The sequence below is a fragment of the Aotus nancymaae genome, unplaced genomic scaffold, assembly GCF_030222135.1.
Source record: "Aotus nancymaae isolate 86718 unplaced genomic scaffold, 86718_ANA_hifiasm-v0.15.2.pri h1tg000021l, whole genome shotgun sequence".
Lineage (NCBI taxonomy): Eukaryota > Metazoa > Chordata > Mammalia > Primates > Aotidae > Aotus > Aotus nancymaae.
This window is the reverse complement of record NW_026988433.1, coordinates 30,713,163-30,739,624: the sequence shown is the minus strand read 5'-3', so window position 1 is coordinate 30,739,624 and position 26,462 is coordinate 30,713,163. Positions and strand designations below refer to the sequence as shown.

General features: G+C 38.0%; 2 protein-coding genes across 6 annotated transcripts in view; one reads left to right on the top strand and one right to left on the bottom strand.

Annotated features, from left to right (window-relative positions):
* The window catches only part of NUP37 (nucleoporin 37), a 45,447-nt gene extending 45,230 nt beyond the window's left edge, over positions 1-217 (bottom strand). The window contains exon 1 of the mRNA XM_012469226.3: positions 160-217. The gene's annotated coding sequence lies outside the window, so the exon portion shown is untranslated. The remainder of the gene's footprint in view (positions 1-159) is intronic.
* Positions 218-300: 83 nt separating this feature from the next.
* PARPBP (PARP1 binding protein) overlaps positions 301-26,462 on the top strand; it is a 70,247-nt gene continuing 44,085 nt past the window's right edge. For 3 of the 5 annotated variants that reach the window (XM_012469224.2, XM_012469221.2, XM_064379913.1), the window contains exons 1-5: positions 302-390; positions 915-1,205; positions 3,593-3,748; positions 18,487-18,720; positions 25,036-25,143. In XM_012469224.2, coding sequence (XP_012324647.2) covers positions 3,596-3,748; positions 18,487-18,720; positions 25,036-25,143 — 495 coding nt within the window. In that variant the 5' untranslated portion in view covers positions 302-390; positions 915-1,205; positions 3,593-3,595. Of the gene's footprint in view, positions 391-914; positions 1,206-3,592; positions 3,749-18,486; positions 18,721-25,035; positions 25,144-26,462 lie in introns of all 5 variants that reach the window. The other 2 variants (XM_012469222.3, XM_012469223.2) reach the window with 2 other exon arrangements.

Below are 26,462 nucleotides of genomic sequence, written 5' to 3'. Positions count from 1 at the left end.
TCCCGACACCTCTACCAGGACCAGGCGAGTTCCACAAGACCCCGCTCCCTCCTCCCGGAGCCCGAGATGAGACAGAAGAACTCCCGGGGATAGAGTGGCAGGGCGGGACGGCCGGCAAAAAACCGTCGCGGCCTCTTGGGCTCCCCGCTCGATACGCACCGCAGAGCGCCGGGAAGCGACCAGAGGCAAGCTGGTCTTCGATGCGGGCTGCCGCAACGCGCGCCGGCTCTGCTTCCGGGTCGGAGGGCGAGCGCCGCGATTGGCTTCCGAGGCCTCCCGCGAGGTTTGAAATGTATTCGGCTGCGACTGCGGCGGCAGCTGCTGAGGGGCGGTCAGTGGGGGATCTTTCTGCGCAGTCCAGCTTGCGCCTTCGGGTCTACCCGTAAGCAGGTAAGTCTCGCGTTTGCCCCACCTGCCCTGTCGCATTTTTAAGCGGTGATTCAGGCTGTAGCTTTTGAGGGTGCTTTGCATAGTAATACCTCGGTCGTAGCAAAGTGCCGTCGGACCGAGGTATTAAGGTGCAGTGACTTCGCTCTGAAGCCCTGGTTGGGCTGGGGGGTGTAGGTGGAGTTCACATTATCTAGTGATGGAATTGGAAAGCCCTGAAGGTTCATCTGCAGCCTGTAAGACAGGCCCATAGAGGCCTGCTTAACTTCCATTAGTTAGGCAGGAAACCAGGGTTCTAGTCCCGTGATGTACTCAGACTCCAACTTTCCCCTTCCGCAACTTTCCCCTACCCCCGATTAAAGCCTCCCAAGGAACCTTTGGGACTTGCACTCTAACACTGATAATGACTTCGAATGCCATTTTAAAATTGAGCACCTACTAAATGTCTGGCACTAGGTGGGTTATGTACTTGTTTCACTAACATCTCATTATTCTATGAGGTAGAAATTCCCTTCCTGATTTTGCAGGTGAAGAAACTTGTGCTCATCAGATTTTAAATACCATATATGGAGGAGCCTGGACGCGAACCCTGTGGTATCTGACTTGAAAGTGTAGTTCTTTCAACCATTTCACACTGCCTGCCCAGTGACAATTTTCTGTCTCACAGTTTGTGCTCTAGAGCAGCTTGGAATCCAATTTTGAAAAAACAAGTGTTTATTATCGCTGCTGTCTTTTGCTACCTGTTTTTTGTATGGTGAAGGCTGTCATTCAGAGTGCTGGCATATTTATTGTCTCATTGACTCACAACGGACTGGAAGGTGAGTATTTCTGTGTGATGATGCCTCCACCTAGGCAACCATGGGTAAGGCTTATCACACAGGCTCCCACAGCCAGCTAGCTACAGGAAAAGCTGGGGCTAGACCAGGGGTTGGCAGACTAGCTGTGCTGCCTGTTTTTGTGCAGCCATCTCCTGAGCTAAGAATCAGTTTTACATGTTTATATGGTTGAGGAACAAAAATGAAAAGAATAATGTTTTGTGATTTGTAAAACTTACACGAAATTCAAATTTTAGTGTCCATAAAAAAAGTTTTGTTGGAGCACAGCTATGCTCATTTGTTTGTTTATGTGTGTCCGTGGCTGTTTTCACACTACAGGTCAAAGTGAGTAGTGTTATGCCTCAAATATTTACTGTTTTTTCCTTTCCAAAAAGTTAGCTGATCCCTGAATGAGATTCTTGGTTTTCTGTCACCCATAGTAATGCTTTTATATATATCTATATATGATGGAGTCTTGCTCTGTTGCCTAGGCTGGAGTGCAGTGGTGCGATCTCGGCTCACTGCAACTTCCACCTCCCGGGTTCAAGCGATTCTCCTGTCTCAGCCTCCTGAGTAGCTAGGATTACTGGTGCGTGCCACCACACCCAGCTAATTTTTAGTAGACGGGGTTTCACCATGTTGGCCAGGCTGGTCTCAAACTCCTAACCTCAGGTGACACACAAGCCTCAGCCTCCCAAAGTGCTGGTATTACAGGTGTGAACCACCGTGCCTGGCCAATGCTGTTTTACTTTTAACTCAAAACAACTTAGAAACTCATAATGCATGATGATAGCTAATGTGCTTTTATGCGTGCCAGGCACTGTTCTAGAAGTTTTACTTGTGTTTATATTGTTTACTCGTGATAAAACCCTATGGGATTGGGTTTTCATTTTCATTATAAGGAAGCTGAGGCAGGGAAAGGTGATGTAACGTGGCCAAGATCTCACAGCTAGTAAGTGGTGGAGCCACATTTCAGAATAGTCTAATTCCCAAGTGAGTCTTCATTCCTAGCAATCAAATCTCATAATACTACCTTTAAATAATACCAGTAAGTAATTTACTCCTAAAGATTTATTTTAGGAGTAATACCCAGACTATATACCCATATACCAAACATATACCCAGACTATAAGTCTTGGGTATATAAAACATTGGCACTACCTACCTCCAATTATTTTGAAAGACTTTTGTGTGCATCAGGAGAAGTTATTTAGCATAATGCTTTAAGAACACAGCTTATAGAGTTAGACATCTTGGGTTTATGCTGTTTGTCCATTTATAAACTGAGTGACATGGGATATTAGGTAAAATGAGGGTAATAATACATCTGCCTTATGAAACACTTATGAGAATTAAGTGAAGTAATCAATATTAACCTTTTGAAAAGTATCTGGCACCAAGTAGGCTCCTATTAGCTATTTTATTGGTTATGTAATACTGTGTAACAAACCACTTCAAAAGTTATCGTTTTAAAATAGCCATTTGCTTATGAATCTGTGGATCAGCAATTTGGGCAAGACACTGCTAGGTGATATTCTAGTGGTCACACAGAACACAATTCCTCCAGTAACAGGTTGTGACAACACATGTGAAATGGCTACTAGGGAAGGTTATTAGAGGTTCAGTGCCCAGGGTTTTTATTGGGGGCTGAACATAAAGGCATCCATTGTCTGACATGTACCAAAATTTTGGACTCAGAAGGAAAGTAAGTGTTTAGCATAAACTGTATTGTTTGTATGAACAGTTTAGCACAGTGAGCCACTCTTACTGGAAACACTTCTGAAATCTAAGTTCCTGGACTGGACTCCAGCTTCAAAGAGATAGCATTGAGGCCTATTGTGTTAATACTTATGCAACACATCACTTAAGACCTAAGCTCAGAACTCCCGCAGCATCATTCTTGCCACATTCTGTTGGTTAAATCAAGTCACAAGGCTGGTCCATATTCAAAGGGGTAGAAAAATAGGTCACCTCTTTTGGGACAATATGGGATGGGAGGAAATTGGCTTTTTTTTTTTTTTTTTTTTGCAGTCTATCAGATATTATCTATCTCAAAACAAATATACATATTTAAATACAGCTTTAGGTGTGTTGTCTGTCATTACAAGTTTGCAATAAATTTGCATGTCTTGTGTAAATTTTCAGAAGTAAAGGCTGGATTTTGTTCTTTCAAAAGGTTTGGCTTAAGAAACTAAAGGGGAGGAAAGTACGATTCTGCAGAAATTGTATTATTTTATTTTCCTAAATTTAATTAAAAGCAATCTTGGTAAATATGAAATGACCTCTCATTCACTGTATATTTTTCTCTATCTGTGCTTGCTTATACATGTTAAATGTTAATTTCCAGTTAACATAAGGTACTTAAACTTTGTATTCTGTCCTACTTTAAGATAATGGCTGTGCTTAATCAGAAGTCTGTCTTGGATATGATTAAAGAGTTTCGAAAGAATTGGCATGCTCTTTGTAACTCTGAGAGAACTACTCTATGTGGTGCAGACTCCATGCTCTTGGCATTGCAGCTTTCCATGGCAGAGAACAACAAGCAGGTTGGTAAACTATATTTAGGTTAACTTGCGTTTTTAAAGCAAAATTTCATTGCTCCCATTTGAATAAACTTAAGCCTAAGAATATTAATTTCTTTATAATATGTGCCCTTCTATGATAATACACCATTTTCACAAATGCCTCTATGTATCTGTGTCAAAATATTACAATTGAATTTGAAATGAATTATTTCAAAATTAAGCTCTTCCGATGTATAATTATACATGGGATATGCACATTCGATGTTTAATAGGAAGACTTAGGATAAACATGTAACCATTATTATTGTGGTCAAATTATTTTTATTTTATTTTATTTTTTTTGAGAGACGGAGTTTCGCTCTTGTTACCCAGGCTGGAGTGCAATGGTGCGATCTCAGCTCACCACAACCTCCGCCTCCTGGGTTCAGGCAATTCTCCTGCCTCAGCCTCCTGAGTAGCTGGGATTATAGGCACGTGCCACCATGCCCAGCTAATTTTTTTGTATTTTTAGTAGAGACGGGGTTTCACCATGTTGACCAGGATGGTCTTGATCTCTTGGTGGTCAAATTATTTTTATGTGATAAGACTTCCTTTGTTCCCTAAACTTTTAAAAACTACTGGCTGTTATACCCCAATCCTGGAAATACTCCTAATCTGCACTGAGATGCTGGAAACTGCCTTTAAAAAATCTCCACGCAGTGATTCTTACTTAGGTAGCTTGAGCCAAACTAGTGTTTGGAAGTAAGCCCTAGCTAAAGGGCTGGAGGTGTTCAGATGACAGAAGAATAATGTAGGATAGTGTGGTAAGGAAAGGGTTTGTGATATTAGATAGATTTTAGATTAGGAAGAGAAGGCTGTAGAGGAGGGATTATGAGGAAGGTTAGTTCAGAAGAAGGGTCCAGGGGAATCAAAGTCATAGTTTGAATTTGGTAAAGTTACTGGCTTGACCAGTGAAGAGGATTTTTGAAGGGTAGAATTAGTTTCAGTGGATCTTTTGGGCTAGATATTGAAATGATAGTCTGATGAGTTATTTTAATTTTATATGTCGGTAGTTTCCAGATTTTTAGATTCCATAGAACAGTAAAATTTCTAAAAAAGTATTAGACACTGACAGATTTTAATCATTTCTCATTTTGGCAAATAGGCCCATTGAGAAAAAATAGTTACTATATACTATGATCATCATTTTGTAAAAGGAAGAATATTTTAACAGTTAAAAATTAAAAAGTATAAAATCTTAAAACAGGGATAGTCTTTTTTACCCATGAATAGTTGGCAGTTTTGCATATTTTAAACACTGCATGTTAAGATAAATTTTGAATATCTAAAAATGACAAAATGTTATTTTACTTTATGTAGTCATTTTTTGAATAAATATTGAATTTTAACTATGTGTTAGACATCATTGTAAAAATTGGAACTACAGTAATGAAAGAAGTCTCTGTTCTTATATAGTTAACTTTCTGGGGAACGACAGTAATGTAAGATATTTAGTCTTTTGGGACATAACAAATGCTACAGAAAAGAATAAATCGGATGCAGCAACTAAGGAATAGGCAGAATTTGGGGTGAAAGGGTTGTTGGAATTTGAAATAGGATGGTCAGGGAAGGCCTCATCTGGAAAGTACCATTTGAGCGAAGATTTGAAAGAGGGGAAGGCATTAGCCATGGGGATTTTTATGGGAAGGGACTACCACAGGCAAAGGGAGGAGCAGGTGTGGCAGACCTGAGGTGGGACTATGCCTGGCATTTTCCAGGAACAGTAAAAAGACCAATGCAGCTGTTTGAATAAATGTTAGTCTCCTTCCCTCCACTGATTACTTTTTTCTCTTTTTCTGTTTTTGAGCTTCTACTGTATGTCAGGCGTTGTGATATGTGTTGGGGTTAAAATGGTGAGCAAAACCAGATTTGACTCCTGAAGCATATTACCTAGTAGATAAGGCAGACATTAAGTAGAAGATCATACAAATAAATGTAAACGGGTAGCCATGAGAAAAATATGAGGCTCAGACACCAGACAGTTGACTTGGTCAGAGAGATCAAGCTGAGCCCTTGTATTCTTTGGTCCAGAGTCTCTTTTTTACATTCTCCAGGGAATGAACCTTCAATTTTCTGCCAAGATAGATGATTATTCTCCCCTACCGCAACAGAAATTAATTGTTAGGCAAAAATCAAAGTAAAGATTACCCCAAGAGATAAGCACAATACTGAAATGACTTCAAGAATCTCTTCATTGGCAAGTCTCTTCACCATTGCCTTCCACTGGGCAGATTGTTTTTCTAGAAGTCATATTAAGAGTGTTGCCTTTAGAAGGCTTTGGCTTTATGTGGCAGAAAGGGTCTCTGATTCAGCTTTCTACCTTTCTTGGGCTCTCCTTTGTCTTTTAAACTTTGTGCTCGGGGTTTATAAAAGCCCGGTTCTAGAGTTCCAGGGAGTAGTGGATGCCTTGAAACAAACACAAGCCCCAGCTTTTGCTAACCCTTCCATATTAGCACTTTCTCATTGTTTTTGACCTTTTGTAGTTTCTCTTCTCTTATAGACTATTTAGGCCTGCTTTTAAAAAGGTTTTCTATTTTCTCCTGTGGTTTTTGGTATTCTGTACCAGTTTGTTTTTCTGCATATCAAGTTGGCTGTATTGCACTGTTGGTGTGTCTGTTTTAAAATTGTAACAGATGGGGCTGGGTGCGGTGGCTCATGCCTGTAATGCCAGCACTTTGGGAGGCTGAGGCGGGCAGATCATGTGGGGTTAGGAGTTCAAGTCCAGCCTGGCCAACTTGGTGAAACCCTGTCTCTACTAAAAATACAAAAATTAGCTGAGCATGGTGGCGGACACCTGTAATCCCAGCTACTCTAGTCATATCAGACTGCTACATTTTATTTATTGGTGGATCTTTAGACTGACTTTCTTTTGTGTTAGTTTTGCCATTATTTTTCAATAATGGTCATTCTAACAGGTGATAACTTATTGTGGTTTTCGTTTGCAGTTTTCTGATGATTAGTTATGTTGAGCATTTTTTTTGTATACTTCTAGGCAATTTGTGTGTCTTCTTTTGGGAAATGTCTATTCAGATCATTTGTCAAATTCTTAAAAATTATTTTTAAAATTTATTATTTAGAGACGGAGTCTCAATACGTTGCCCAGGCTGTACTTGGACTCCGAGGCTCAAGAATCCTCCTGCCTCAGCCTCCCAAGTAATTGAGACTGTAGGCATGTACCATTGCATCCTGCTTCTTTGCCCATTTTTTTAAATGGGGTTGTTTTCTTATTACTGAGTTTTTAAAATATATTTTGGATATTAATCTTTTATCCAATATATGATTTTGATGTATTTTCTCTCATTCCATAGGTTTTCTCTTCACTCTGTTGATAGTTTCTTTGGCTGTGCAGAAGCTTTTTAGTTTGATATAATCCCATTCATCTATTTTTGCTCTTGCTGTCTTTGCTTTTGAGTTTATGTCCAAAACACCATTCCCTGGATCAGTGTCATGGAGTTTCTCCTCTATATTTTTTTCTAGGACTTTTACAGTTTCAAATCTTAAATTTAAGCCTTTTATCCATTTTGATATTCATTCTTCCTAGCCATGAGCATGGACAAGTGGGTATCCAGTTGTCCCGACATTTATTGATTAGACTGTTCTTTCCCCATGAGCCATGAGCATGGAATGTTTTTCCATTTGTTTGTGCCATCTCTAATTTCTTTTAATTGTAGAGATCTTTCACCTTGCTGGCTGACTGTATTTCCATGTATTTTATTCTTTTTATGGCAATTGTGAATGAGGTTGCATTCCTGATTTGCTTCTAGACTTGACTACTGCCCGAAGCAATTTATAGATTCAATGCTATTCCTGTCAAATTACCAATGACATTATTCACAGAACTAGAAGAAGCTATTTTAAAATTCATATGGAACCCAAAAAGAGTCCAAATAGCTAAGGCTATTCTAAGCAAAAAGAAGAAAGCTGGTGGCATCACACTACCTGACTTCATACTGTACTAAAGGGCTACAATAATCAAAACAGCGTGGTATTCGTACAAAAACAGACACATAAACCAATGGAACAGACTACAGAGCCCAGAAATAAGATTCCAACAACCATCTGATGTTCAACAAAGCTGATAAAAACAAGCAATAGGGAAAGGATTCCCTATTCAATAAATGGTGCTGAGATAACTGGCTAGCCATGTGCAGAAGATTGAAACTGGACCCTTCCTTACAGCACAGATAAAAATCAACTTAAGATCAATTAAAGACTTAAATGTAAAACCCAAAACTATAAAAACCCTGGAAGATAACCTAGGCAATACCATTCTGGACATAGGCATGGGCAACAATTTCATGATGAAGACGCCAAAAGCAATTGCAACAAATGAAAAAATTGACAAATAGGATCTAATTAAAGAGCTTCTGCATAGCAAACAAAACTATTAACAGAGTAAACAGACAACATACAGCATGGGAGAAAATGTTTACAAACTATGGATCAGACAAAAGTCTTATATCTAGCATCTATTAAGAACTTGAACAAATTTACAAGAAAAAAAACAACCCCGTTGAGAAGTAGGCAAGGGGCTGGGCACAGTGGCTCATGCCTGTAATCCCAGCACTTTGGGAGGCTGAGGTGGGTGGATCGCCTGAGGTCTGGAGTTTGAAACCAACCTGGCCAATGTGGTGAAATCCATCTCTACTAAAAATATAAAAATTAGCCAGGCTATGGTGGCTCATACCTGTAATCCTAGCTACTTAGGAGGCTGAGGTGGGAGAATCACTTGAACCTGGGAAGTGGAGGTTGCAGTGAGCCAGGATCATGCCACTGTACTCCAGCCTGGGTGACAGTGACAGAGTGAGATCCTGTCTCAAAAAAAGAAAAAAAAAAGAGAAATAATTTGTACAACAAAACCCCATGACATGAATTTACCTATATAACGAACCTGCACATGTATCCCTGAACTTAAAAATTCGAAAGAAAAAATCCATTTTGAGTTAAGGATGAGATAAGGGTTTAATTTCATTCTTCTGCAGAGGGATACCCAGTTGTCCTAACATTTATCGATTAGACTGTTCTTTCCCCATTAGGTGTTCTTGATATCATTTTTTGAAAACCAGTTGCCATTTGGTGTTCTTGATATCTTTTTTGAAAACCAGTTGCCTGTAAATTTGTGGATGTATATCTTGGTTCTCAGTTCTGTTCCAGTGATCTTTCTGTATGTTTTTATGCTAGTACCATGCTATTTGGATTACCGTAGTTTTGTAGTATATTTTGAAGTTAGGTAGTGTGATGCTTCCAGCTTTGTTCTTTTTGCTCAGGATTGTTTTGGCTGTTTGGGGCCTCTTGTACTTCCATACAAATTTTAAAATTGTTTTTTGTATTTCTCTCAAAAATGGCATTGGAATTTTCACAGGAATCGCATTTAATCTGTATATTGCTTTGGATAATATGGACATTTTAACAATATTCTTCATTTCATCAATATGGGATAACTTTCCATATATTTGTATCTTCTTTAATTTCTTTTATCTATGTTTTATAGTTTTCAGTGTGCAGATCTTTCATCTCCTTGGTTAAATTTATATGTAAAAATTTTGTGTTTTTATAGCTGTTGTAAATGGGATTGTTTTCTGGATTATTTTTTCAGATTGTCTTTAGTATATTGAAATGATACTGATTTTTGTATCATGCCACTTTACAGAATTTGTTTATTTTATAGTTTTTGGTGGAATCTTTATGGTGTTTCTGTATATGAGAAACATGTTATCTATAAACAGGAACAGTTTCACTACTTTCTTTCTAATTCAGTTGCCTTTTATTTCATTTTCTTACCTGACCACTCTGGCTACCTTCTAGTACTATGTTGAACAGAAGTGGGAAGTATAAGCATCCTTGTCTTGTTCCTGATCTTAGAGGGAAAGCTTTCAACTTTTTTCACTATTGAGTATGATATTAGGTGTGTGTTTGTCATATATGGCCTTTCTCATGTTGAAATATTTTCTTTTATATCCTGTGTGTTGACAATTTGTATAATGAGAGGATATTTAATTTTGTCAAATGTTTTTTCTGTATCTTTTGAAATGATTATATTGTTTTGTTCTTCATTCTGTTATGTGGCATATTTTGTTTACAGATTTGCATATGTTGAATCATCCCTGGTATGAATCTGACTTTACCATCATGAGTGGTCCTTTTAATGTGCTGTTTAACTTGGCTTCCTAGTATTTTGTTGAGGGATTTTGCATATATGTTCATTATGGATATTGACCTCTAACTTTTTTTTCTTGTAGTGTTCTTGTGTGGTTTTGGTATCAAGGTCGTGCTTGTTTCGTTAAATGAGTTTAGAAGTATTCCCTCTTCAATTTTTTGGAAGAGTTCTTAAGTGCACACAGAACATTCTTCAAGATAGATGATATTTTAGTCCACAAAACAAGTCTTAACAAATTTAAGAAGATAGAAATCATACTGAATGTCTTTTCTGATTACAATGGTATGAAACAAGAAATCAGTAACAGGAAGAATCTTTAAAAAATTAACAAACACGTGGAAATTAAATAACATGCTCCTGAGCAACCAATGGTTCAAAGAATAAATTAAAAGGAAATTTAAAAAATCTTAAAAAAAAATGGAAGTACAACATACCAAATCTTATGGAATGGAGCGAAAGCAATCTTAAGAGGAAAGCTTATAGCAATAACACCTACATGAAAAAAAAAGTCTTAACATTACACCAAAAGGAACTAGGAAGAGAACAATACACTAAATCCAAACTTAGCAGAAGGAAGGAAATAATAAAGATGAGAGCAGAAGTAAATGAAATGGAGACTAGAAAAGCAATAGAAAGAACAATGAAACTAAGAACTGACTTTTTGAAAAGATACACGAAATCAACAAACCTTTAAGTAAACTAAGAAAAAAAAGACTCAAAAAAACTAAAAATGAAAAAGGATACATTACAACTAATACCACAGAAATAAAACAGATCATAAAAGAATACTATGAACAATTTGTATGTCAACAAATTGGATAACCTAGAAAAGATGGATAAATTCTGTGGCATATACTATCTACCAAGACTGAATCATGAAGAAATAGGAAATCTGAATATACCAATAAAAAGTTAGGATATTGAATTAGTCATAAAAAGTCTTTTATTAAAGAAAAGCCCAGGACCTGATTGCTTTACTGCTGAATTCTACCAAACATTTAAAGAACTAATACCAATCCTTCTCAGACTCTTCCAAAAGCATGCAGAAGAGAGAACACTTTCAAACTCATTTTGTGAGACCAGGAGGTATTCTCCTCATAGACTTTCTGTTTATATCCTTTGCTTATTTTACTCTTGAGTTGTTTTTGTCTCCCTATTTTTGTTTTTGTTGTGAGACAGGATCTTGCTCTGTTACCCAGGCTGGAGTGCAGTGGCACAATCTTGGTTCACTGCAACCTCATCCTCCTCAGGCTTAGGTGATTCTTTTACCTCAGCCTTCCAAGTAGCTGGGACTACAGGCATGTACTACCATGCCCAACTAATTCTTTTATTTCTTTTTTTTTTAATTGCATTTTAGGTTTTGGGGTACATGTGAAAAACATGCAAGGTTGTTGCATAGGTGCATACATGGCAGTGTGATTTGCTGCCTCCCTCCCCTTCACCTATATCTGGCATTTCTCCCCATGCTATCCCTCCCCAACTCCCCACCCCCCCGCTATCTCCCCTCCCCCCAACAGACCCCCGTGTATAGTGCTCCCCTCCCTGTGTCCATGTGTTCTCCTTGTTCAACACCCGCCTATGAGTGAGAACATGTGGTGTTTGATTTTGTGTTCTTGTGTCAGTTTGCTGAGAATGATGTTTTCCAGGTTCATCCATGTCCCTACGAAGGATGTGAACTCCTCCTTTTTAATGGCTGCATAATATTCCATGGTGTATATGTGCCACATTTTCCCTGTCCAGTCTATCATCGATGGGCATTTGGGCTGGTTCCAGGTCTTTGCTATTGTAAACTGTGCTGCAATGAACATTCGTGTGCATGTGTCCTTATAGTAGGACGATTTATAATCCTTTGGCTATATACCCAGTAATGGGATTGCTAGGTCAAATGGAATTTCTATTTCTAGGTCCTTGAGGAATCGCCACACTGTTTTCCACAGTGGTTGAACTAATTTACACTCCCACCAACAGTGTAAAAGTGTTCCTATTTCTCCACATCCTCTCCAGCATCTGTTTTCTCCAGATTTTTTAATGATCGCCATTCTAATTCTTTTATTTCTTATAGAGACAGGGTTTCTCAATGTTTCTCAGGCTGGTCTTGAACTCCTGGGCTCAAGGGATCTGCCTGTCTCCGCCTCCCAAAGTGCTGGGATTACAGGCATGAGCCACTGTCTGGACCTCTTTCTTATTTGAAATATTTTTTTTTTTGAGATGGAGTCTCACTCAGTCAACAGGCTGGAGGGTAGTGGCACGATCTTGGCTCACTGCAACCTCCGACTCCCTGGTTCAAGCAATTCTCCTGCCTCAGCCTCCTGAGTACCTGGGATTACAGGCACGCACCACAATGCCCAGCTAATTTTTGTATTTTTAGTAGAGATATGGTTTCACCGTGTTGGCCAGGATGGTCTTGATCTCGTGACCTCGTGATCCACCCACCTTGACCTCCCAAAGTGCTGGGATTACAGGTGCCTGGCATATTTGGAATATTTCTATATGTATTTTAGATATTCTCTTTGTTATAAATTTTGTTGGTACTCTAAGGGAGGCAAAATTTTACCTCCACCCTTTTAGAGTTTTTTTGGCTGGGCCTGAGAATTAAATTGACATCAGACAGATCAACAGGAGAAAATCATGCAAATTTAATATGAGTTTTACATGGCACAGGAGCATTCATAAGGAAATGAAGACCAAAAGACAAGTTAGAGTTGAATACTTACATACTGAATGGGAGAATGAATAGTAAAATGAAAATGTAACAAGGCAGAGAAACTTGGCCTAGGGTGTTTAATTGGATGGAGTAGTGGCCAGGAAATAAAACTTAGTTTAATAAAGTTTGTTTGTATAGATTTTCCTGGACCTCGGCTTACACTCCTTGATGATAAGACTGTTACTTATATCTTCACATGGGAATTTTGTCTTCTGTTTTGAAGAAACAGAAGGAAGTTCATAGTGATCATCTTGCACCTGCTATTTTTCAAGAACTTTTAACTTAGATTTTCATTTTGCCAGAGTGGCATAATTTGGGGGTGGGGTGATCTTCTAGTTTTACCTGTAAGTTTTACCTTTTCTCCATTTTACCTACTTTCACTGGATGCATTTATGTGAGCTACCGTTCTACTGAGTCTTAAGTCTAGCATGATCATCTTTACCTTGGTGTCCCAGCACTGTTTCTACATCAGTTTTTAAAGTAGAGCACATTGTCTGCTTTTTCAGCTTACTTTCCCATTCATAGTCTTATTGGTGTGTGCCGTTGTAAACTCAGTCACTTAAGCTAGATACCCTATTTTTATTTTTTTATCCTTCTTTAGTAGTGTAAAGAAATAGTACTAAGGTAAATGATGGATTATGAGAATATTGAATGAATAAAATAGACTAGCTAAGCGTTAAACCTTGGTGACTATACACTGGAAAATAATAAGAGAGAAATTGAGGCAGTTTTTAAGAATCAGTGTTGTATAGTGATTGAAGACTGTTATTTTGGAATGAGACTATATTCAAATCACCTCCTTTCATTTATTTATGAGTTACTTCTAAAGATATAAATAGATTTTATCAACAAGCTAAGTGAAATGTACCCTGAAAAAATTTAACTCTCATTGTAAAAATTCTGACATACTGAAATATTCAATCCAAGTCAGTTTTTCTTCAGGATTTGTCTATGTAGCAGTCACTCAGGGTCTCTATCTACTTGCTAATTTTCTACTTACTAATTCACTTAATTCAGTGTGAAAGGTCAGTCTCTGAGTGGGAAAGAAGAGGTGAGTTGAAACTGAGCTTTTCACAGTTAGTGTATGTGTGTGCACATGTGTAGTGGTGTGGTAGGTTGCAGTTCAGTTTCATTTCAACTTTTCACATGCAGAGTTAGCTCAGGCCTCCTTGACTGTGCTCAGACTTCCAAGCACTCAACAATATGAAACAACGTACATGTATGTCTGCAGGTGCATTCATAAGTAACATATAGTAATAAAAGGTAGATAGAGTTTGTTGTATATATATCCATTACCTCTATTTTTTATCCTGTGTTTGAGCTCTATTTAGATTTTGAATTCTCTGAAGTTTGAGAACATGAGTCTTTTTTTTTTTTAAATGTATTTATTATGATTTAAGTTCTGGGATACATGTGCAGATTGTGCAGGTTTGTTACATAGGTATACATGTGCCATAGTGGTGGTTTGCTGCATCCATTACCCCATGATCTACATTAGGCATTTCTCCTAATGCTATCCCTCCCCAATACCCCCACCCCCTGCTATCCTCCCTTAGCCTCCCACCCCACAGGCCCCCAGTGTGTGATGTTCCCCTTCCTGTGTCCATGTGTTCTTGTTGTTCAGCACCCACTTATGAGTGAGAAAATGCAGTGTTTGGTTTTCTGTTCTTGTGTCAGTTTGCTGAGAATGATGGTTTCCAGTTTCATCCATGTCCCTGCAAAAGACATGAACTCATCCTTTTTTATGACTGCATAGTATTCCATGATGTATATGTGTCACATTTTCTTTATCCAGTCTATCATTGATGGACATTTGGGTTGGTTCCAAGTCTTTGCTATTGTGAACAGTGCCACAATAAACATATGTGTGCATGTGTCTTTATAATAGAATGATTTATAATCCTCTGGGTATATACCCAGTAATGGAATTGCTGGGTCAAATGGTATTTCTATTTCTATATGCTTGAGGAATTGCCACACTGTCTTCCACAATGGCTGAATTAATTTACACTCCCACCAACAGTGTAAAAGCATACCTGTTTGTCCACATCCTCTCCAGCATCTATTGTCTCGTGATTTTTTAATAATCACCATTCTAACTGGCATGAGGTGTTATCTCAGTGTGGTTTTGTTGTGCATTTCTCTAATGACCAATGATAATTAGCTTTTTTTCATATGTTTGTTGGCTGCTTAAATTTCTTCTTTTGCAATGTGTCTGTTCATATCCTTTGCCCACTTTCTGATTGGGTTGTTGGTTTTTCCTTGTAAATTTGTTTAAGTTCTTGGTAGATTCTGAATATTAGCCCTTTGTCAGATGGGTAGATTGCAGACATTTTTTTCCCATTCTGTTGGTTGCCGGTTCACTCTATTATAGTTTCTTTTGCTGTGCAGAAGCTCTTAAGTGTAATTAGATCCCATTTGTCCATTTTGGCTTTTGTTGCCATTGCTTTTGGTGTTTCAGTCATAAAGTCCTTGCCCATGCCTATGTCTTGAATGGTATCACCTACATTTTCTTGTAGAGTTTTTATGGTGTTAGGTCTTGAGAGTATGAGTCTTAAAGTATAGTTCTTACAACTGAATTTGACTACGGTAAAACTTTTGAATACCTAGTAGAGTTGTTAGTCTGTCTAATGACATACTTGTTTTTCTTAACTGTTTAAGTGGGAGAAAAGAAAAGATATATTAAAATACACTTTGAGTTTTAGGTTTCTAGCATGTTTTTAGAGAGGGAAAATTTTTTAGTTGGAATCATGTAACACCTTTCTAGTAGTTTTATACTGCTAAAAGATTTAACCTTTATAGATTCATAGGACTTTTGACTTCATCATATGGCAAATGTATATGACTTGATTGGGTGGCAAATAATATTTTGGCTTTCTTTCTTTGGAATTATCTTCTTAGTTTGCATCTGACAATTGTGTTAATAGAGGCTATTTTTTGCCTTAAATTGTCTTATTGAGAAGCTTACAATATTCCATTGCATAAAACAGATGAAGGTATTAATTTTATACCTTTATGGAAAGCAATTATAGTACCTGTGATTGACTGTCAGATTTGAAAATGATGTAACTGTGATCTAACAAGTAAGAAGAAACAGGTTTTTAAAATTGTATTATATGTATCACCACTCTTTCCCCTCAAAACAATTATTTTACTTTAAATAGGAAAAGAGAAAAGAAATTGACATTTTTGATTACCTATCATTTGTCAGGTGTTATTTAATCTGTGTAATCTCATTTTATAACCAATGAAACTGACTCAGGGGTTTCAGAAAATTATATCATATTTCAGAAAAATATGATATAATGTACAAAGTACAAATGCTCTGAAAAATGTGTAACTCTTGCTTTTCTCATTTTATTCTTGTGAAATATAATCCTTCGTATGTTCATCAGAGAATTAAAGTGCTGAACATTTTGAACTTCCTTAGTATGTTAGCCAGCTGGCATATTTTCCTAGCAAAATATTTTCTGATTTGACCACAGACTCTCTAAATCAGTTGTTACTGGTTTGAATAATAGAATATGCTGTCATGGTGGGCACCTGATCATGAAAAGTGATATCTGGAGTGCATTTTTATTTGGATTTAAAATGTTTTTACAATCCCAGTATAAACACTGTTAATCTAGTCAAAACTTTTTCTCACAAGATCAAGAGCTTGCATAGTTTTACTTTAACTAGTTATAGCCAAAAGGGTAAGAATAAGTTGTGCATTTACATTACACAATATCTTAATTTATTTTAAACATGAAGGATGTCAGACTAAAAATAGTTGTAGGAATTTGTGAGATAAAACAGTTTAAAAACTCTGAATAACTGGATTTATTTAATTTAAATACCATTTGGAAATTTTCTGGTGTGTAACCTTTGTGGGGTTGGGGAGTAAAGTATATAGTTTTTGGTGCAATGCTGGAAAATTACAACTATGTCCTACATTTGGAAAATAGATCCAATATTTGAGAGTTACTGATTTTTTTTTTTTTTTTGGTTATTCATTGAACTAGTTTACGTATAGAATTAATTTCCATTTTCATGACACAACAGGCCCCTGCACTAAGGACAATGAGGCTAATTTTTTTTTTTTTCTTTTTTGAGACGGAGTCTCACTCTGTTGCTAGGCTGGAGTGCAGTGGCGCAATCTCGGCTCACTGTAACTGCCACCTCCCTGGTTCAAGTGATTCTTCTGCCTCAGCATTCTGAGTAGCTGGGACTACAGGCACGCACCACCACGCACAGCTAATTTGTGTGTGTGTGTGTGTGTGTGTGTGTGTGTGTGTGTGTGTGTGTATATATATATATATATTTTTTTTTTTAGTAGAGTTGGGGTTTCACCATGTTGGCCAGGATGGTCTCAATCTCTTGACCTTGTGATCCACCTGCCTCGGCCTCCCAAAGTGCTGGGATTACAGGCATGAGCCACTGTGCCCAGTCAAGGATGATTTTTTTAGTTGTGTTTATATAGATGAGTAAAGAGCTACTTATTTTAAGGCAGTTTGGATACCTTGTCTTAAATTTGGATAGTAAGTAGTAACAGTGGCTAATTGTTATAAGAAGTATAAAGATGTAGATTTAAAAAGGTCAAATATAGAGAAAATAATATTTGGGTGTGCTTGATTTCTTTCTATTGGTTTTTGCTGGGTAAAGGTTATGTTGCAGTTTAGTTCTAGTGAACTATAGTTGTAATTTAACACCCACCCATCTTTAAATGCAGTTAATGGACAGATCTTGGTGTTAGCAGAAACTACTAAAATATTAAAGGAACTTAACTATGGAAGGCAGCAATGTATTACATTTCGTAAACCATATATGGATACTTAAAAATATTTGGTACTCATGCTGTATTAGAAAGGAGTAGTTAGAATTTTTTGCTGAATTAGGGCTGGCCACTTTTGGAAGGCACGATTATTAATTTCTAGAATATCAATGAGGGAGCAGAATTGAATCAATAAAAAAACCCTTCAACTTGTTCACTGATAGAATTTATTATGTAGATATTGAAGAAGACTTAAAAGAAAGCTTTATAGTTAGATAAAATATTGGCATGCAAACATGTTGGTAACATTAGTGGGTCTCTAGCAACTATATATCACTGTAGATAGGTTATAATCTGTTTCATTTTTTTTTGTGGGAAAAATAGAAAGTCTGTCAAAAAAGAGAAAGAAAAAGAATGATTTTGCCTGATTAGTAACATCTGACAACTTATAGAAAGAAACCTGACCATGTCTTCTTAGCTCTTGTTTGTTACAGTTTCATGTGTCCATGAGCTGAGAAGAGTCAAAATTATTCTCTGGCTCAAGGTTTTAGCACTGATGTTTTGCTTTCCTTGTAATAGTTATGAAACATAATTTGAAAAAATTAATCTTTATGACCGTATTTTAAGACTAAACACTTAGAATATTATGTTATGTGGGAATTCACTGTGGCATTGAGAATTTAAAATATGAGATTAAAAATAGATTAGCCAAAAGAACTAAAAGGAACTAAAAAGAATAAAAATTTTCCTCCCTCAATAGTACTTAAGTATAGTTTACTGCCCACCCATTTGTCCACTTTGGGTAGAACAAATCTGGCGAATTTCAAGAAATGTAACAGTGACTCTATGTTTACCAGTTTTGTCATGTACAAACTTGCCTTAGTTGTTCATATTTTATAAAATCATGGAAACCTTTTTCTTTTATATCTGATTTCTAAAATTGTCTCATAGTTCAACTTGGGTGTTCTCTTCAAACCCATAAAAATTGAATGTAAACTTTACTATAACAAAATTTAATTTGTATTTCTTATCTCAGTTGTAAGTTATTGAATATTCTGGCACCCAACTTTATCTTTTTTTCTTCTTGTTGGCATCATCTTTTTCAGCACAATGGAGAATTTACAGTCTCTCTCAGTGATGTTTTATTGACCTGGAAATACTTACTCCATGAGAAACTGAACTTACCAGTTGAAAATATGGACGTGATTGACCATTATGAGGACATTAGGAAGATTTATGATGATTTCTTGAAGAATAGTAATATGTTAGATCTGATTGATGTTTATAAAAAATGTAGGACTCTGACTTCTAATTGTGAAAATAATAACAGAATATCTCCTGTAAGTATTTTTTAAACAATTATTTTTTAATCAAATTAAAATTTAGCTCAATTTATTTTGAATTATAGTATCCCCAGTTATAGTAACTTGGTAATGTTTTGCTTAGTGAATCATGATAAAATGGGAAAATTTAGCTACCTGAAAGCTAGTTATTACTTGAAAGAAATCTTCTGGTGGTAAATTTTGTTGGACTTGTGTTATTGTTATTTGGTTGCTATAAGAATAGCTTCTTAGACCAAAAAATTGTAACAAAGAAATTAGCCCCAAATGCCTGATATCTTTTTGAATTATATCAAAGATTGCTTTTGTATTTAACTTTCTTGGTTGAATGTGCATTTGTTGATTTGGCACATGTTGGATAAATGATTGGTATGGCTTTTTGTAATGTTATTTTACTACATATAGGTACCATTTATGAGAACAGTATTATACAATATACATAAGATAATAGACTATTCCTTTTTTGAACCAGCATTTTTTTTTTTTTTTTTTTTTGAGACGGAGTTTCGCTCTTGATACCCAGGCTGGAGCGCAATGGCGCGATCTCGGCTCACCGCAATCTCCGCCTCCTGGGTTCAGGCAATTCTCCTGCCTCAACCTCCTGAGTAGCTGGGATTACAGGCACGCGCCACCGTGCCCAGCTAATTTTTTTTGTATTAGTAGAGACGGGGTTTCACCATGTTGACCAGGATGGTCTCGATCTCTTGACCTCGTGATCCACCCGCCTCGGCCTCCCAAAGTGCTGGGATTACAGGCTTGAGCCACCACGCCCGGCCTGAACCAGCATTTTTTAATGGAGTAAAAATTTAAAAATTAAACGGAGTAGTACCCCTTGCAGTTTGCTTTTGTCTACGTTAGAATTTATAAACTGTTTTAGAACATATTTGGGCATATCTTGTTATTTTTAAAGTGTTGAAAATGTTTTTAGATATTTGAACATTTACTGAGTGCGAATAAAGTAGTAGTTAAATAGTGGTAATAAATAACTGTACATGGAATTAGAAGAAAATGTTTACTATATTTTATAAGATACTCAATTACTTTATAAATATTTTAATATAATACTTGGGAATCGTGTTTTAGCTGATTATAACAGAAACCTCCACTACAATAGTGGTTTGGAGAAAACAGAAGTTAACTTTTATGTAAGATATCTAAAGATGCAAACAGGACTGATAGGGTAGCTCCATGGTTATCAGAGACCTGGGCTTTTTCTGTCATTCTGCTCGCCCATTTTAGTCTTTGGTCTCTACCATCAAGACCATTTTATGGTCCAAGATGACTGCTGGAGCTCCAGCCATTATCTTCATTGTACTGGTATTCCTTGTACCAAGAAGTAGTAAGGAAGAACAGCACTTTGCTTTTCTATTAAGGGTACATAGCTTTTTTCTTTCATCTTATTGCCAAAAAGTTAGTCACATGACTGCAACAAGCTGCAAGGGAGGATGGAGAATATAGATCTTATTCTGGGTGATAACTTGTCAGAATAAAAAGAAAACCTCCATTACTGGGGAAGAAAGGGAAAATGGATATTGGCAGGTAGTTTGCTGTCTTTGCCTCATTGAACTGTCACAGAAACCTTTGCCTTGTTACAGCTTCCTCAAAACACATCCACACACATATACAACCACACTATGGTTAGGATACTTGTGAAGATAGTTTTTTAAATTCTTCCTTAGCTGTATTTTGTTTGCCTACTTACGGAGATGATTTTTGTCTTCTTTTTACATAGTTGATTTAGAGAGGCTTATTCATACGTAAGTAGTGAATTGTAGAAACAATAAAGATCTTAAAAGCCAGTGGTAGTATAATCTACCTGAGGTCTTCAGGCACATTGTTTTCATTCTATTCCTTGCCATTGTTCTTAGTCCTCTACTAAGTCTCTTCATTTGAGTGGGTAAAGTTATAGTATGATATATATCAGGGTACATGTTTGAGGTTGTCTATGTGGGAGACTCTCTCCAAATGTCAGCATGTCACCAGGAATAAAATTGAAACTGCTAAGATGGTAGTACATAAGTAGAATATGTCCTGCGTTTTTTTTTTGTTTTTTTTGAGACGGAGTTTCGCTCTTGTTACCCAGACTGGAGTGCAATGGCGTGATCTTGGCTCACCGCAACCTCCGCCTCCTGGGTTCAGGCAATTCTCCTGCCTCAGCCTCCTGAGTAGCTGGGATTACAGGCACGCGCCACTATGCCCAGCTAATTTTTTGTATTTTTAGTAGAAACAGGGTTTCACCATGTTGACCAGGATGGTCTCGATCTCTTGACCTCGTGATCCACCCGCCTCGGCCTCCCAAAGTGCTGGGATTACAGGCGTGAGCCACCGCTCTCGGCCCATGTTCTGCATTTTAATCCTGGAAGACCAACAACTTAATCTCTGATACTGTTTGCTCTAGGGAAATTTCCAGTGCAGGGAAAAAATAGATAGGAAAATATATCCCTAGATTGATTTCCCAAAAATGTACTAACTATAATCCCAATTTATGCTAAAGTCTCATTAAAGATACATATTAGAATATTTCAAACAGTTTTGAATTCCGTGATCCTGAGTTTTCGTGATCATGATAAAATTTCTTTGCTTCATATTTGTTGAAGCTGAAATAAGGCAGGGATTATGAGAAATTAAGATAAAGCTAAGTCAGGGCAATTCTCGGAATGTGGTCACTTGAACATTGCCTCTTTCCTCTTTGCTCCCTATTATTCCTCTTCTAAGGAAAATGGATACAGGGCCCATGGGCATCTCGGAGCATACAAAGCCTTAGATTGTAACTGGAATCTTAAATAGAGAGATTTGGTACAGGGCTTGCTTTCTCATGAACTGAGCAAGTATCTGGAAGACGGGATCAGAGACCTGAGGTGAGGAGCAGAAATGGTTGATCCTAAGAAGAGCTTAGCCTCAGAGATCTGTGGACATCTTTGGGGGAAGGTCAGCAAATGCCCTCTCTGGGTACGCTCAGATTCCCCGACTCTTACGCCAAGAAGTATCTGAATGGATGGGCTCACTTCTTCTTGGTAAGGCTTGGAAGAACACATGACTCTTCCTTAGCCTCAGCAGATGACTGGTAGCCTGCTTGTTTCTCCACTGATACTCTGTAAGTATAGAGACCATTTCAACTTCCATTAGCTGTAGAACTGTCATCACTTAAGATACATCAGCAGTCAGATCTGAGTCCCAAAAAGCTAATGAAGAAAGCAACACACCATTAAAGGGCTTTCAGCAGCCAGAGAAGGATGAGTTAGCTGACAACACACATGCCTAACAGAACAGAGCTGCTAGAGAGGAATAACAGCAACTTGAATGATATAAATATTAGGTACCTGGGAAAATTCAAGCATAGCACCTCAACATAAAACTATGGAGCTGACAAAAAAAAGAAAAAGGCAGCACACCTGCATGGGCCTGGGTCTGGGTGGGGGTGCTGAGGGTGCTGAGGGTGCTTCATGCTGCTGGGCTCTGGGACCGGAGGATGGTGGAGAGTGCTGCAATTATCCAGGGCAGAATGCAGCTGGAGGTGTAGGTTCTTGGCTTGAACTTGTTTTGTGATGAGAAGGCCACTCTTGAGAGAGCTCATAAACTATAACACCTCTGCAGAAGCAGTCCTTAGCTGGAGGCTGAGCCTGCTGGGGGATGCATCTACATCAGTGAATGGGGTCCTGCAGGTGGGTCCCTGATGCCTGCAGACTTTTTAGGATCTTCTGATCTACCTGGCAGGGATCAACTATACTGCCACCTTCAGAAAGAGAAGGCTTGCTGCTGTCCAGGCCTCCAAGGGGTCCATTGGGCAGTGGGGGCCAGACTCAGATCTCTTGGCTCCTGGGGAAGATCCACCAGTATCAGCATCATTGACCCAGGAGCAGCAGAAGGGAGAGTCCCTCTGTGCATGGAGCTGGTCTCTAAACTTGAGATTGCCTGGGATTCCCAACACGGTCCAGAAGAAGAGACAAGACCTGAAGAAGATGGCAGCTGCCATGCAACAAGTGAGACAGTGGGACAGCCACCTGCTTCAGAGCATTGAAGCCACCTGGCACCAACTCACTGTCCAAGCAGAGAAGAAGGAACCAGGGACCCAAGGAGCTTCATTCAGTTTAATATAAAACCAGCAGCAAACCTCCAAAGTCCAGGCATCTCAGAGAAATGCCTTTTTTTGTGGACACATTACTAAACACAGCTAGATTTTAGTTTTGTAAATATTTGCATCTCCTACGTTATCAAAAAGTTTTCTTTTTTATTCCTAAAAACCAAAGAATGCTTTCATTTCCAACTGCATCACTTGCTCTGCTGCCTCCCTGTTCCTTTTCTCAAATGTTGGACAGGTGGGCTGACTCTTCTCAGGGATGCAGATGAAAGCTTGTTGGTAGAGTGGAATAAAAAAGTGCAACTCCTCTTCAAAATCTCAGAATGAATTGAAAAACATAGGACATAATATATTCTAAGTCCATCTAGGATGTTCTGTTTTAAGAGACAAGTGTAAAGCTGTACTCTGAAACTGCAGGATGGGTGGACAGTATTCTAGATCAAGGATCTGGTTCTCCCTGGGAGCACCCACATTTCTTTTAAGGTTTCCGACAGAGATGTAATGATGAAATTACTCACAAGAGGGATTAGATGCCAGCTGCTAGTTGCAGTTACTGGGTTACTGTAAATTTCATCTGTTGATGTTCTACATGTGTGGTAAGAATTTATTTACTGTGTAGTATGTTTAAACATTTGTAAGTTTTATGAGCTGTTTCCTCCTGTATAAGCTAATGATTCAAGTTGTTCACTGTTTTCCTGTGACAGTTATTATCTGGTTATAAAACTATCAGATTTATAAAAATGAGAGAAATTTATTAATTTTTCAAATACGACATTAAAGTATAAATAAGTGGACTTTTTCCTAATTACATAACATTGAGATAAATACTTCAGAGTAATTTCATCTGATTTTTATTAAAAATAAATCATTTCCAGACATGGTGGATCACACCTGTAATCCCAGCACTTTGGGAGGCTGAGGCAGGTGGATCATGAGGTCAAGGGTTCAAGACCCGCCTGGCCAACATGGTGAAACCCCATCTCTAATAAAAATACAAAAAAATTATCAGGGTGTGGTGGCAGGTGCCTGTAATTCCAGCTACTTGGGAGGCTGAGGCAGATAATAGCTTGAACCCAGGAGGTGGAGGTAATAGTGAGCCAAGATCACACCACTGGACTCCAGCCTGGGCGACAGAGTGAGACTCCATCTCAAAATAAATAAATAAATCATTTTTATGACAACTAAAAAAAAAAAAAAAGAATTCCCAACACGGTGGATGAATTCAGACCAAAATTAGTCTTGAAAATTAAGCATAGTAAATATTTAAAACACAAATAAAAATATTAAAGAAATCATGAAGTATTTAGTGCTTTTCCAAGTAGGAGAACAGAAAAAAAGAGTTAAACAGAAGCAGATGCATAAAAGGCTATAATTAAATACATAATATATTTCATATAAATATATTTGTTATAATACATATTTTCCTTAGCTGGAACAAGCAGATAACACCATTATTGTAGGTTGGCCTTTTGAGATAGCTCTTCAGGGATTTTGCATGTCTGACACCCATGGCTCCACCTGGATCCACCCAGAAGCGATTCAGCATGCAAGATGACAGCTTTGATCCCCTATGATTTCCTCTCTGCCCCCACCAATCAGCAGCAAGCCTAGCCACCCCCATCCCTTCTTCCAAATTACCTTTGAAAACCCCCTAACCTATGAGCCTTTGATGATAATTGGTTTGAATATTAACTCTGTCTCCTACATGGCATGGCCAGCCTCGTGCCTATTAAACTCTTTTTGAGACAGTCTCACTTTGGCATCCAGGTTGGAGTGCAGTAGTGCAGTCACAGCTCACTGCAGCCTTCCTGGGCTCAAGTGATCCTCCCACCTTAGCCTCTCATGCAGCTGAGACTACAGGCATACGCCACCATGCCCAGATAATTTTTTACAGAGACAGGGTTTCATCATGTTGCTCAGGCTGATCTTGAACTTCTGGGTTCAGCAGTCCACCCGCTTTGGCCTCACAAAGTGCTAGGATTACAGGTGTGAGCCACATTGCCTGACCCTAAACTCTTTTCTTTACTGCAGTTATGTGGTCTTTATTTGTGCAGCAGACAGGAAGAACCCACAGGCAGTTACATTATGAAGTTTAATTATATGTATACTTAATGACTGCTAACAATTGTCAGGTAACATTCTGCACTGAAACATCAATGACACTCAGTAGAGCTTTGTGTGAAGTATTTTTTATAGTCACATAGCATTGTATTAGTAATACCCTATATTTTCTACAGACTCAACTACTGGATTTTCTATCTGGCACACAGTATGCAGTAGGTGATGAAACTGATCTTCATATACCGATATCACCAACGAGTAAATACACCCAGGATAATGAAAAGGTACTGATTAACTGTGAGTAAATTAAAGCAGATTATAATCCCTTTCAAATCACTGAATTTGGCAGTAGCTTAAAGTGACTAAAATGCTTTGTAAAAATTTTTTAACAAATCTTTAATTTGTTTAAAACTGTACTTGCAAAGAATAATATATTGGAGGCTGGTGAGAATGTGATAATAGAGTCTTCATGGTTTGGGGCCAAGGTAACAGGCATTGAACAAAAATAAGTATCATTCAGACTATCAGGAAAGTAATTGAAGGTCCAGTTTGTCAGAGTTCTTTGAACCTCTTTGGTAAACTTCACATTTACTGTTTTGGATGGTTGATTCTAGGGAGCATATGCTCAATTGAAAAATTTCATCTGTACCCCTTGCAGTAGTACAACTCATATATCAGGAGTTTGGATAATAGGGTTTGTCGTATAAACCACAGAAAAGTAGTGCCTCATACAAGTTTGGTCTAATATAATTTACCTTCAGCTGAACGCTATGCTGGGTACCTAATTATGTATGGTAACCTCCCTAAACATAGTAGTAGTGCTTATGAAAATGGGGACCAAACTATGACCTTTTTTCTCTCTTGCCCAAACTCCTATTTAAGTGGCCTGGGAAGTCATACCTTCTAAACCGTAAAATCTCATCAGTTGGGTTTTATTTAACCCTCTATAATGTGGTTTACTTTCCCACCTGACTCTGGCATAACGTCACATGACAGAGAAGGAAATAAAAATATTTTCTCCCAAAATATGTTTTTTTGCCATATTTTGAAATGGTCTTACAAAGCTGTCTTTTGTGAAAGAAAATTTGTATCTGTAAAGGATCTCTGTTAATGTAACTAAATCTTTCCCCTTCCAGACCCTCACAATCTTGAAGAAGTAACTGAGAGTCTAGCACCTTTTAAAGGTCTAAATAGGAAGCCTTTCCCAACTATCGTTTCTTTTTTTTGTTGTTTTTTGAGACAGAGTTTCGCTCTTTATGCTCAGGCTGGAGTGCAATGGCAAGATCTCAGCTCATCGCAACCTCTGCCTCCTGGGTTCAAGTGATTCTCCTGCCTCAGCCTCCTGAGTAGCTGGGATTACAGGCATGTGCCACCACGCCTGGATAACTTTTGTATATTTAGTAGAGACAGGGTTTCTTCATGCTGATCAGGCTGGCCTCGAACTCCCAACCTCATGTGATCTGCCCGCCTTGGCCTCCCAAAGTGTTAGGATTACAGGTGTGAGCCACTGCTCTGGCCTGCTATCTAAGGGTGGCTGCCTATGAGACTTCTTCTGCATAGTAAGAACCTTGGTCTTTACAATCCCCTGTCTTAAACCAGAGAC